The sequence below is a fragment of the Rhinopithecus bieti genome, unplaced genomic scaffold (genome assembly GCF_001698545.2).
Source record: "Rhinopithecus bieti isolate Rb0 unplaced genomic scaffold, ASM169854v2 scaffold_19969, whole genome shotgun sequence".
Classification (NCBI taxonomy): Eukaryota; Metazoa; Chordata; class Mammalia; order Primates; family Cercopithecidae; genus Rhinopithecus; species Rhinopithecus bieti.
The window spans coordinates 1,139,533-1,152,992 of NW_016810434.1; the positions used below are offsets into that span (position 1 = coordinate 1,139,533).

The following is a 13,460-nucleotide window of genomic DNA, read 5'->3' on the forward strand; positions in this document are numbered from 1 at the left end:
AAAAAAAAAAAAAAAAAAAAAAGGATGGAGCAGCTGTATATCTGTAAGACAAAAAACCTTGACCTAAAGTGTAAAACTATAAAACTTAGAGACAAACAGGAGAAAATCTGTGGGACCTAGAGATTAGGGAAGAGTTATTAGTAAACCTGATACCAAAAGGATGATTTTTTAAAAAAGATAAAGTGAACTTCATGAAAAATTAAAACCTTTTGCTTTGGGAAAGACCCTGTTAATAGAACGAGAAGCTAAGCTACAGACTGGGAGAAAATATTTGTATATTGCACATCTGACCAGGAACTCATGTCTAGCCATATATACACAATGCCCAGCTGGGCACAGTGGCTCACGCCTGTAATCCCAGCACTTTGGGAGGCCAAGGCAGGAGGATCGCTTAAGCCTGGGAGGTGGAGGCTGCCATGAGCTGTGACAGCCACTGCACCTCAAACCTGGGCGACAGAGCGAAACCATGTCTCCACCAAAAACAAAACAAGTTCTTCAGCCCAACAATTAGAAAGCAAACAATCTAATTCGAAAATGAACAAAAGACATTAAGAGACATTTCACCTCAGAGGATATACAGATGACAAATTCGTGAAAAAATGTTAGACTAGTCATCAGGGAAGTGCCAATTAAGACCTCAATGAGATATTTTCACTATACATCTATTAAAACAGCTGAAGTAAAACATAGTGACAACTCTAAATTTTGGTGAGAATGTGCAGAAACGGGATCTCTCATAACATTGTTGGTGTTGGGATAGTAAAGTGATATCGCTACTCTGGAATATAATTTGGCAGTTTATTTGGAAAAATAAACATGTATTAAACCATATGACTCAGCAGTTGTATGCCTGACCATTTATCCGATAGAGATGAAGACTTATTTCCACAGAAAAACTTGGGCATGATTGTTCATAGCATCTTTATTTGTAGTAGCAAAAAACTTGAAACAACCACAATGTCCTACAGTAAGTCAATGATTAAACAGTGGCACAATCATACCATGTAATACTACTCAGCAATAAAAAGAAGAAACTATTGATATGCAACAACTTGGATGGATTTCAGAGGGCATTATGCCGAATAGGAAGTAAAGCCAATATCAAAAGGTTATATATTATATGATTCTATTTATGTAACATTCTTGAAATGACAGTTACAGAGATTGAGATCAAATTAATGGTTGCTAAGGGTAAGGGATATTGGAGTTGGGGGAGTGGTGACTATAAATGAGTAATATGAGAGAATTCTTTGTGATAATGGGATATTTCTATATCTTGATTATGGTATTAGGATAGGAATCTAAATGTGATAAAATGACACAGAACTATACATGCGCATTATACCAACGTTAGTTTACTGATTCTAATATTGTACTGTAGTTATGTTAAAATGTAAGCATTGGCAGAAGTGTACACAGGACCAGACCTCTCCTTGCTATCATTCCAACTTTGTGTGAATCTCTAATTATTTCGTAATAAAACCTTAAAAAATAAACATCGTGTGGTACAAACAAACCATGTCTCGGGAGCAAAATTTAATCCTCAAACATACGTATTTGTGCTTGGTGAAGTTTGAAAAGGTTAAATTTAGAGATTAGAATTTTAACTGGTTCAGTGAAGTGTTTTTTTTTTTTTTTTTTTGAGAAGGAGTCTCGCTCTGTTGCCCAGGCTGGAGAGCAGTGGCACAATCTTGGCTCACTACAGCCTCCGCCTTCTGGGTTCAAGCAATTGTCCTGTCTAAATCCCTCAGGTAGCCAGGACTACAGGCATGCACCGCCACGCCTGGCTTTTTGTATTTTTTTTTTTTTTTTTAAGTAGATACAGGGTTTCACCACGTTGGCTGGGCTGGTCTCGAACTCCTGACCTCAGGTGATCTGCCCACCTCATCCTCCCAAAGTGTTGGGTTACAGGCATGAGCCACTGCACCCGACCCATTCAGTGAAGTTTTTAAAGAAAAATAAGTTACTTTATTTATTATTTACTTTATGGTAGGTATCATGCATCAGGTGTATCTTGTATAACATGATACTGCATACTATGCTTTTAGAAAAGGGAAACAGCATTTCTAATAAATACTTAAGAAGGAATTTTAAGATGTCAGTATTAATTATGTTTTGTCTTTTTCTTAAATTGATTGGAAAGCTTGTTTATGTTCTATAATTTTTTTTTCAAAACTTCCTTGGTTCTTGATGTAAGCATGGGTAGACAGATGGTCCAACATGTGGCACCTGTGGAGAACAGAGCTGGTAGTTGCTCACTAGCTCTCCATTTTTTATATTTTATACTGAATTTTGATTTTTTGAGATCCCTAGATTAATAAGCATTTCTAATAAAGAGAAGGTGATGACAAGTATGCCTACTATTACCATTGCTACTTAATTTCATAGAAGTACCAGCAAATGCATTTATGGAAGAGAAAATTAAAAAGATTAGAAGGAAACAAAATTATCAGGGCAGATGACTGCATTGTATTCAGGGATTCAACTGAGAACACAATAGGATTCAGTAAGATAATGGGAGGTGAAAAACGTAGAAATAAATAACATGTTAAATGTATATATCTGTATATTGTAACGCATATTTGCTGAACAAGGAAGAACTAAAAAGTTGAGGGCGTAAGTCTAGAGAAGGATGACCTTGTTGAATTTTTCAGGAAAACTCGTGATCTTACAGCTGCTCAATAATGATTGTTTATAATTTATGGCTAATAATATTCTGAAGTTGATCATCTTTGTAAATCCTTGTCAGTATTCTGGATTTTAAAAAAATTAAAATAGAAGGAATGGAATCATCATGTCAAAGAGATAGACTTTAAAGCTGTTTGATTATATTTACAAATTAAAATTATCAGTGTATGAAAGTAACGGTATGTTTTCTTTTATCTAGATACTGTTGTTTTGCTTCAGTTAATATTTATTGCTACATTATAAAATGCTATATTATGAATATTCAATAATTCATTTAAAGAAATGTAGATATAATTCATTTTATTTGTTCAATAATTATGGGGTTTGAGGCAATAGTTTTTTGATTTGATCCTCAGAAAAATCTCCTGTGAAGAATAAAAGGTTTAAGTGAGGTCTAGTGATTTCTAGAGACTGGATTTGAATTTATGTATTTTGATTCTTAAGTTTAAGATATGGACTGAATACCACAGAGAATTTTGTTTAAAAATAGTGATGAGGAGTGTGGGAAATAAGATCATACAAGGCTCTGATGAACTTTTACTGGGTTCTAAAAATGTGTTTAGCTGTTTTAAAATACAGGGTATTTTGAAGTGGTCAGAATGTGAGTTCAAAATCGATACATGTGTGAGCAGTAATAAAAAAATAAGTGGGCTGGGTGTGGTGGCTCACAGCTGTAATCCTAGTACTGTGGGAGGCTGAGGTGGGCAGATCATCTGAGGTCAGGAGTTCAGGACTAGCCTGGCCAACGTGGTGAAAACCTGTCTCCACTAAAAATAAAAAAAAAAAATTAGCCAGGCATGATGGCTCACACCTATAGTCCCAGCTACTTGGGAGGCTGAGGCATGAGAATTGCTTAAACCAGGGAGGCGGAGGTTGCAGTGAGTCAAGATCGCACCACTGCGTTCTAGCCTGGGCAACAAAGTAAGACTCAGTCTCAAAAACAAAAACAAAAAAAAAGTGAATTAAGTGTAAAATGACCATCAAAACCTAGTGAGCTCCTATGCAATTTTGGTAGCAAGCTGTCTCCCTTTTTAAAGTGTATTTCCAAAATAGATTATCTACTTTATATCTGGAAAGTGAATAGATAACCTACATAACTTGTGAAAAAACTACCATATTACCCCTATGGAGTGTACTATGCTTATTACCTGGGTGGCAAAATAACCTGTGTGCCAAACCCCCATGACATGCAGTTTACCTGTATAACAACTCTGCACATGTACCCCTGAACCTAAAATAAAGTTTAAAAAAAAAAAATCCTGACTGGGTACAGTGGCTCACGCCTGTAGTCCCAATACTTTGTGAGGCTGAGATGGGCAGATCACCTGAGGTCAGGAGTTCAAGTCCAGCCTGCATGGCAAAACCCTGTCTCTATTAAAAATAGTAAAAATTAGCTGGGCATGGTGGCAGGCACCTGTAATCCCAGCTACTCAGGAGTCTGAGGCAGGAGAATCGCTTGAACCCAGGAGGCGGAGGTTGCAGTGAACCGAGATCGCGCTACTGTACTCCAGCCTGGACAACAAGAGCGAAATTCCGTCTCAAAAAAAAAAAAAAACGAAACAGAAACAAAAATCCTTAGAGCATACTAATATGCAGAAAGGCACAGTGGAAAATATATTTTAATGGTGATTTAAGTCTTCTTTTGGAGTGTCTTATAATACAGACTGTTAACTCAGAAAAAGTAGTCACTCAGGAAGTTTATAGTGGACGCTAGATCAAAATTGAAGTGCTTTCAGTTAGAACACAGTAATGCTATCATCTCTTTTCTTAGGATAGTTTTTAACTTTTAAGGTTATTCAAAATGTAAAATTTGTTTTAAAATAATTTTTTAATTCAGAGCATAAACCTCTATTCACAGAAATATTTTTTGCAGAGGCAGTTGGTTTGAAAGATGGTTAACATTTCTCTACTATAAGCTCTTTGGTCTTTGAGCAAGAGTAGTGGTGGTACATTTCTTTATTAGAGGCGTGTAGGTTAGGTGGTTAGAAGGCAGGAGTCATTCATTTGAAGAGCTGTTTACAGACCATATTTGACGATAGGGTCTGCGATGAGGGTTATGTGTATGTTAGTGTTTTATGGACGCTCCCTAGGTGATTCTTTGTTTGGTTTACTTATGGCTGTTATATTTGTGGTTATGTATTATTTATATTTTAAGATACAAGTAGATAATTGTTCTTCCATGCCTAGTTCAATAGGATAGAAAGAAATATGGCTTTCTACATTCTTTGATATCTCTTTATCAACTAAACTTTAAAAGTAGGAAATTAGAAGGGAAGTTTTCTCTTTTTTAAGGTACAGTAAGGAAAGAGAATATCTGTGTGCTTTCACTTTTATCTTCTAGTGTAATATAAACCCAACTCCTAAAGACCCTGATTCAACGAAAATACTATCAGTGCCTGTCTCTGAGGCCTGAATTTTCCAGGCCTTGGTCTTGGAATGTGGAGGAGATGAAAGAAAACAGACTTGAGAATATGCAAACATGAACTCAGACCTTTCCAAGAAGAACATCACCCAGAACTCCCACAGCTCCTAAATCTCACTTTAAAATGTGTTTGATGCTTTATCTGAGTTTGGGTCATCTTAAGGGAGTGCAGGTATTAGAAACTACATAGGTTGTCCTAATTTTCTTTGACGTAATTTCTTGTAGGTCAATCTACACACATCCATAATGATTTCTAGGTGTAGAATTGCTGGGTTGAAGACACATAGTTATTTTCGAGACATTATCTACTGTCTAGTCAAGTTGCTTCCTGGAAGAGTTGTGCTCATTTGCACTCACTATGGTGTATGAGAGGCTACCTGAAATAGTGCCCAGGTGACCAGCCATGGAAGATAGGGCAACTTCCAGTTACATGGTTTTGGGGAGAAAATCTGGGGCATGAAAACTAGTTTTTTATCTTACTCCATATAGGATTTGCATCAGGCTGTAGTAGGTATTTGTGTCAGTTACGTCTGGAATATTTGGATATTGGATTTCTGGCTGGACAGTGATGGATGAACTGTTTACTGCTCTAGGTTGAAGTATTTTCTACTGAAATAAAATTGAATTGTTTTCTGCCTACTGGCAGGCCTAGTGTTCTGTTAATGGAAGGATGCAGACCAGAGCTGTTCCTATTCGGCCGTCTTGCCAGCATAGATTGAAAGATTAAAGATTGCTAGATTGAAATAGGACTAAAAGTGGATGTCCAACTGAGTTTATTAAAAGATGAGAGACGACAAAGTGGCCTACACACTTGAAATCTTGAGAAAATATTGTGTAGCGTTCTAAAAATATTTACTGAACATTTTATTTAAACATGGAAAGGTATTTTGCTGCGACACTGATAGTTTGGTGAATTGCACTTTTGGATCTTGGAGAATGGAGAGAAGCAGCTAGGCAAATAATTGGCAAGAAAAGTAAACAGTTACAATGCAGCTTTGTTTACCCACTCTGCCTATCTGCATTTCTGAAATTGGATTCCTTGGCTCTGTGAACTAGTTAGCCTTCCTTTAGAGTGCTTTTAATTGAAAGCATGCCAGAGAGAACACAGTCACGTATATCTTAGTTGGATGTGTGTGTCCTGTCCCTGTTAGGACTTGGTAGCATAAAGGAATTAATAATGAGAAGTGAGCTGGGAATGGTTTATCAGTGGAAATATCTGGAATAGGTTTTTAGGTCTGTCTGTGTCATGGACATTTCAGAGTGAAGAGGTTACATAAAAGGCTGTTACTCTTGAAACCCAGAAGTCTCATAGTCACAATGTTAACATTTTTTATTTGTGGAACAAAGACTTCTTTAATTAATAGATAGGACCTTGATTATGAGAAAGATCTAATAACTACCTCTGAGTAGCGTCTGTTTTGTAAAATTTGGGGGACGTTGTTTCACTTCACTTTTGGTTATAATTTGCCAATAAATTTTACATTTTATTATAAGAATTAATCAGGCACTGGAATATGGGGATACTTTTTTCTCTGATTTTAACAGTTTTGCAAGAATCATTTATTTGGGAATAGTGAGGGACATAAGGGCAAAATTTAGAATGTCAATCTTGTTGCTGAGGGAGCAGAGGAAATGTTTTAAGAAGTCACATGATGGCTGGCAAGATGGCCGAATAGGAACAGCTCTGGTCTGAAGCTCCCAGCGAGACCAACACAGAAGGCAGGTGGTTTCTGCATTTCCAACTGAGGTATCCGGCTTATCTCATTGGGACTGGTTAGACAGTGGGTGCAGCTCATGGAGGGCGAGCAGAAGCAGAGTGGGGCATCGCCTCACCCAGGAAGCGCAAGGGGTCGGGGAACTCCCTCCCTTAGCCAAGAGAAGCCAGGAGGGACTATGTTGTGAGGAACGGTGCATTCCGGCCCAGATACTATGCTTTTCCCACAGTTTTCGCCACCTGCAGACCAGGAGGTTCCCTAGGTTGCCTACGCCACAAGGGCCCTGGGTTTCAAGCACAAAACTGGGTGGCCGTTTGGGCAGACAGTGAGCTGGCTGCAGGAAGCCAGGGAGCCAAGTGGTCTACCTCAGTGGATCCCACTCCCATGGAGCCCAGCAAGCTGCGATCCACTGGCTTGAAATTCTTGCTGCCAGCACAGCAGTCTGAAGCCGACCTGGGACGCTTGAGCTTGGTAGGGGGAGGGGCATCCACTGTTACTGAGGCTTGATAGGCAATTTTCCCCTCATAGTATAAACAAAGCCACCAGGAAGTTCGGACTGGGTGGAGCCCGTATCATGATGACAGGATCAAATTCACACATAAAATATTAACCTTAAATGTAAATGGGCTAAATGTCTCAATTAAAAGACCCAGAGTGGCAAGTTGGATTAAAAAGACAAGACCCACTGGTGTACTGTATTTATGAGACCCATCTCAGGGACAAAGACACACATAGGCTCAAAATAAAGGGATGGAGGAATATTTACCAAGCAATTGGAAAGTTAAAAAAAAAGCAGGGATTGGCGGGGCGCAGTGGTTCACACCTGTAATCCCAGCACATTGGGAGGACAAGGCGGGTGGATCACCAGAGATTGGGAGTTCGAGACCAGCCTGACCAACATGGAGAAACCCCGTCTCTACTAAAAATTCAAAAATTAACTGGGTGAGGTTGAGCATGCCTGTAATCCCAGCTACTTGAGAAGCTGAGGCAAGAAAATCCCTTGAACCCAGGAGGTGGAGATTGCAGTGAGCCAAGATCACGCCATTACACTCCAGCCTGGGCAATGAGTGAAACTCTGTCTAAAACAAAACAAAACAGACGGTTGCAATCCTAGGCTCTGATAAAACAGACTTTAAACCAACAAAGATCCAAAAAGACAAAGAAGGTCATGGTAAAAAGATCAACGCAACAAGAAGAGCTAACTATCCTTAATATATACGCACCCAAAATGGGAGCACGCAGATTCATAAAGCAAGTTCTTAGAGACCTACAAAGAGACTTAGACTCCCACACCCCACTGTCAATATTAGATCAATGAGACAGAAAATTAACAAGGATATTTAGGATTTGAACTCAGCTCTGGACCAAGCAGACCTAATAGACATCTACAGAACTCTCCACCCCAAATTAACAGAATATACATTCTTCTCATCACTACATCACACTTTAAAATTGACCACATAATTGGAAGTAAAACACTCCTCAGCAAATGCAAAAGAACAGAAGTCATAACAAACAGTCTCTCAGACTGTGTAGTACAATCAAATTAGAACTCAGGATTAAAAAACTCATTCAGAACTGCACAACTATATGGGAACTGAACAACCTGGTCCTGAATGACTACTGGGTAAATAGTGAAATTAAGGCAGAAATAATAAATTCTTTGAAACCAATGAGATCAGAGACACAACATCCCAGAATCTCTGGGACACAGCTAGAGCAGTGTTTAGAGGGAAATTTATAGCACTAAATGCCCACAGGAGAAAGCAGGAAAAGACCTAAAATTGACACCCTAACATCACGATTAAAAGAACTAGAGAAGCAAGACCAATCAAATGCCAAAGCTAGCAGAAGACAACAAATAACTAAGAACAGAGCAGAACTGAAGGAGATAGAGACACGAAAAACCCTTCAAAAAAGTCAGTGAATCCAGGAGCTGATTTTTTGTGAAGAGCTCCTGAGGGAAGCTCTATTTTAACAAAATAGACCACTAGCTGTACTAATAAAGAAGAAAAGAGAGCAGAATCAAATAGATACAATAAAAAATGATAAAATGGATTTCACCACTGATCCCACAGAGATACAAACTACCATCAGAAAATATTATAAACACCTCTACACAAATAAACTAGAAAATTTAGAAGAAATGGATAAATTCCTGGACGCATACACCCTCCCAAGACTAAACCAGGAAGAAATCTAATCCCTGAATAGACCAACAACAAGTTCTACAGTTGACGCAGTAATTAATAGCCTACCAAGGAAAAAAAAACCCAGGACCAGATGGATTCACAGCCAAATTCTACCAGAGGTACAAAGAAGAGCTGGTACCATTCCTTCTGAAACTATTACAAACAACAGGAAAAGAAGGACTCCTCCCTAACTCATTTTATGAGGCCAGCATCATCCTGATACCAAAACCTGGCAGAGATACAACAAAAAAGAAAATTTCAGGCCAATGTGAACACTGATGTGAAAATCCTCCATAAAATACTGACAAACGGAATCCAGCAGCACGTCAAAAAGCTCATCCACCAGCTTCATCCCTGGGATGCAAGGCTAGTTCAACATATGCAAATCAGTAAATGTAATACATCACCTAAACAGAACCAATGACAAAAACCACATGGTTATCTCAATAGATACAGAAAAGGCCTGTGATAAAATTCGACACCCCTTCATGCTAAAAACTCTCAATAAACTAGGTATTGATGGAACATATCTCAAAATAATAAGAGCTATTTATGACAGACCCACAACCAATATCATACTGAATGGGGAAAAGCTGGAAGCATTCCCTTTGAAAACTGGCACAAGACTGGGATTCTCTCTGTCACCACTCCTATTCAACGTAGTATTGGAAGTTCTGCCCAGGGCAGTCAGTCAAGAGAAGGAAATAAAAAGTATTCAAATGAGAAGAGAGGAAATCAAATTGTCTCTGTTTGCAGATGACATGATTGTATATTTAGAAAACCCCTTAATTTCAGTTCAAAATCTCCTTAAGCTGATAAGTAACTTCAGCAAAGTCTCAGGATACAAAATCAATGTGCAAAAATTACAAACATTCCTATACACCAATAATAGCCAAATCGTGAGTGAACTCCCATTCACAATTGCTACAAAGAATAAAATACCTAGGAATACAACTCACAAGGGATGTGGAGGACCTCTTGAAGGAGAACTACAAACCGCAGCTCAAGGAAATAAGAGAGGACACAAACAAATGGAAAAACATTCCATGCTGAAGGATACGAAGAATTAATATCCTAAAAATGGCCATACTGCTCAAAGTAATTTATAGATTCAGTGGTATCCCCATCAAGCTACCATTACTTTCTTCACAGAATTAGAAATAAAACTACTTTAAATTTCATATGGAACCAAAGAAGAGCCCATATAAGCAAGACAACCCTAAGCAAAAAGAACAAAGCTGGAGACATCATGCTACCTGACTTCAAACTATACTATAAAGCTACAGTAACCAAAACAACATGGTACTGCTACCAAAACAGATATATAGACCAATGGAACAGAACAGAGGCCTCAGAATTAACAACACACATCCACAACCGTCTTGTCTTTGACAAACCTGACAAAAACAAGGAATGGGGAAAGAATTCCCTATTTAATAAGTAGTATTGGGAAAACTGGCTAGCCATATGCAGAAAACTGAACCTGGACCCCTTCCTTACACCTTATACAAAAATTAACTCAAGATGGATTAAAGACTTGAACGTAAAACCTAAAACCATAAAAACACTAGAAGAAAACCTAGGCAATACCATTCAGGACATAGGCATGGGCAAAAACTTCATACTAAAACACCAAAAGCAATGGCCACAAAAGCCAAAATAGACAAATGGGATCTAATTAAACTAAAGAGCTTCTACACAGAAAAGAAACTATCATCAGAGTGAACAGGCAACCTACAGAATGGGAGAAAATTTTGCAATCTATCCATCTGACAAAGGGCTAATATCCAGAATCTATAAGAAACTTAAACAAATTTACCAGAAAAACAACCCCATCATCAAAAAATGGGTGTGAAGGATATGAAACAGACTCTTCTCAAAAGAGACATTTATGTGGCCACAAACATGGAAAACAAGGCTCATCGATCACTGAGTCATGTAGAGGAAATGCAAATCAAAACCACAATGAAGATGCCTCTCACAGCCCAGTTAAGAATGGCCATCATTACAAAAGGTCAGGAACAACAGATGCTGAGAGGATGTGGAGAATAGGAATGCTTTGTACATTGTTTGGTGGGAGTGTAAATTAGTTCAACCATTGTGGAAGACAGGTGTGGTGATTTCCCTCAAAGATCTAGAACCAGAGCATTTGACCCAGCAATCCCATTACTGGACATAGACTCAAAGAATTATAAATCATTCTACTATAAATACACATGTGCACATATGTTTATTGCAGCACTGTTCACAATAGCAAAGACTTGGAACCAACCCAAATGCCCATCAATGATCAACTGGATAAAGAAAATGTGGCACACATACACCATGGAATACTATGCAGCCATAAAAAAGGATGAGTTCATGTCCTTTGCAGGGACATGGATGAAGCTGGAAACCATCATTCTCAGCAAACTAACACAGGAACAGAAAACCAAACACCGTATGTTCTCACTCATAAGTGGGAGTTGAACAATGAGAACACATGGTCATAGGGGAACATCACATACTTGAACCTGTCGGGAGGATGGGGGACTAGGGGAGGGATAGCATTAGGAGAAATACCTAGTGTAGGTGACGTGTTGATGGGTGCAGCAAACCACCATGGCATGTGTATACTTAGTTAGCAAACCTGCACATTCTGCACATGTATCCCAGAACTTAAAAGTATTAAAAAAAAAAAAAGTCATCTGTCAGGTTTTATGTCGTTTTTGTTCACGTGTGTCATAAGCTTGCTGTGGATATTGGCTACTCTTCCCTTTCACCTCTTTTCTCATTCAGTTTGGTTTTTCTCTTGTGAAGTATTTCCTTGTGGTTATCAGTGTAGGCACAATGAAAAGTAACTTTTAGTAATTCAAATTTTAAAGTTCTATCATCTGCTTAACTAAATTTTGTTTTGTTTTCAGCATTGGTTAGATGGTACAAAAGCATCAAAAGCAAGTAAAAAGTAAGTGCTGAAAAAATTATTTGTGGGGGGAAGAGGAAATATATTAGAAATTCCGATTTCTAATAGGACATAAGAAATCATGTTTTTTAAGATGAATTTAAGATGAATTTTTTTAGCATTTCCATTTTCTAGAAATCATTTTATTCTGATAAACTGAGCTACTCCCCAAGTTATATAGGCTGCATTGGGGTTTAACTTTCCAGGAGAAAACCTTGCAGCATGCAAATGGGGTTGGCTTTGCCTGAAATGCTTAACGGTTATTTGCTAATTATTTATGTTGGAATTTTCCTGTTTGGCATCTGCCCTAATATTGAAAATATTTTGAGACTTTGTTATGGTATTTTAAAATTAAGAAAAATGAACAATTCACATAAAATGTTAGTGTCATTCAGAGAGAGAATACCATTGTTTATTCATTATCCAACTTGACCTTTTTTTTTTTTTTTGAGACAAATCTTGCTCTGTCGCCCAGACTGGAGTGCAGTGGTGCGATCTCCGCTCACTGCAAGCTCCGCCTCCCAGGTTCACACCATTCTCCTGCCTCTGCCTTCTGAGTAGCTGGGACTACAAGGCGCCCGCCACCACGCCTGGCTAATTTTTTGTATTTTTAGTAGAGACGGGGTTTCACCCTGTTAGCCAGGATAGTCTCGATCTCCTGACCTGCCTGCCTTTGCCTCCCAAAGTGCGGGGATTACAGGCGTGAGCCACCGCACCCGGCCCCAGCTTGACTTTTTATCAGACTTATTAGGGCACCTCAACTCTTGTCTCAAAATTATGAGACCACTGAGATTATGGAAGTTAGTGAACTTGCTGAAGTGGATTTGTGTGGAAAGATTTCACCATGAGCAGTTAAATAGGCGTTCTTCAGTGTAGCAGGTTTTCAGGGCTGTTAGATTGCACAGTCAAGACTTTTATTTGATGCATTTGGCTCTGAATTGTTAGAATTAATCTAGAGCTGTCTATTGGCATGAGAGATGATAGTAATATACTATATAATGGCATGGTACACTTGAAAAAATGTAATTGATCTTTTAGCATCATGTTTAAGCCTATGATTGATCTAACCTGAAATAATGCATCAAAACCTGATCTTTTGTCTCACTTCAGTAGATTTTTGACCAATTTTCTGGCTGAAAAGTATTATTTAGTTTCTTTTATTAAAACTTTTTTTTTTTTAATGACAGTTGGTTCACCCTATTGTCTGCATCTTCGAGTTAAGTTTTATTCCTCAGAACCAAATAATCTTCGTGAGGAGCTAACCCGGTAAGAACACTATTTAGAATTGTGCCAGGGGCATTTTGATAGTTTTGAAAGATTGTCTGTATATTGTTTCCAGTTTATAGCCAGCTAATAAAATGGATACCTGTCCCCTGGTAACAGGACCTCAAAGAATAGAATTTTATTCTGGGACATGTTTTTTAAGTGTATGATTTTTTTCCTATATCATTTTCAAAATAAAGAGTTGGTTCCTTAGCATCCTCCGAAGGTGACTAGTGATT

General features: G+C 38.2%; 1 protein-coding gene across 1 annotated transcript in view; it reads left to right on the forward strand.

Moving 5' to 3' along the window:
- Positions 1–13,460, forward strand: part of EPB41L5 (erythrocyte membrane protein band 4.1 like 5) — a 171,459-nt gene that overhangs the window by 39,234 nt on the left and 118,765 nt on the right. Inside the window, 3 exon segments of the mRNA XM_017891982.1 lie at positions 11,921–11,943; positions 11,945–11,961; positions 13,146–13,224. Coding sequence (XP_017747471.1) covers positions 11,921–11,943; positions 11,945–11,961; positions 13,146–13,224 — 119 coding nt within the window.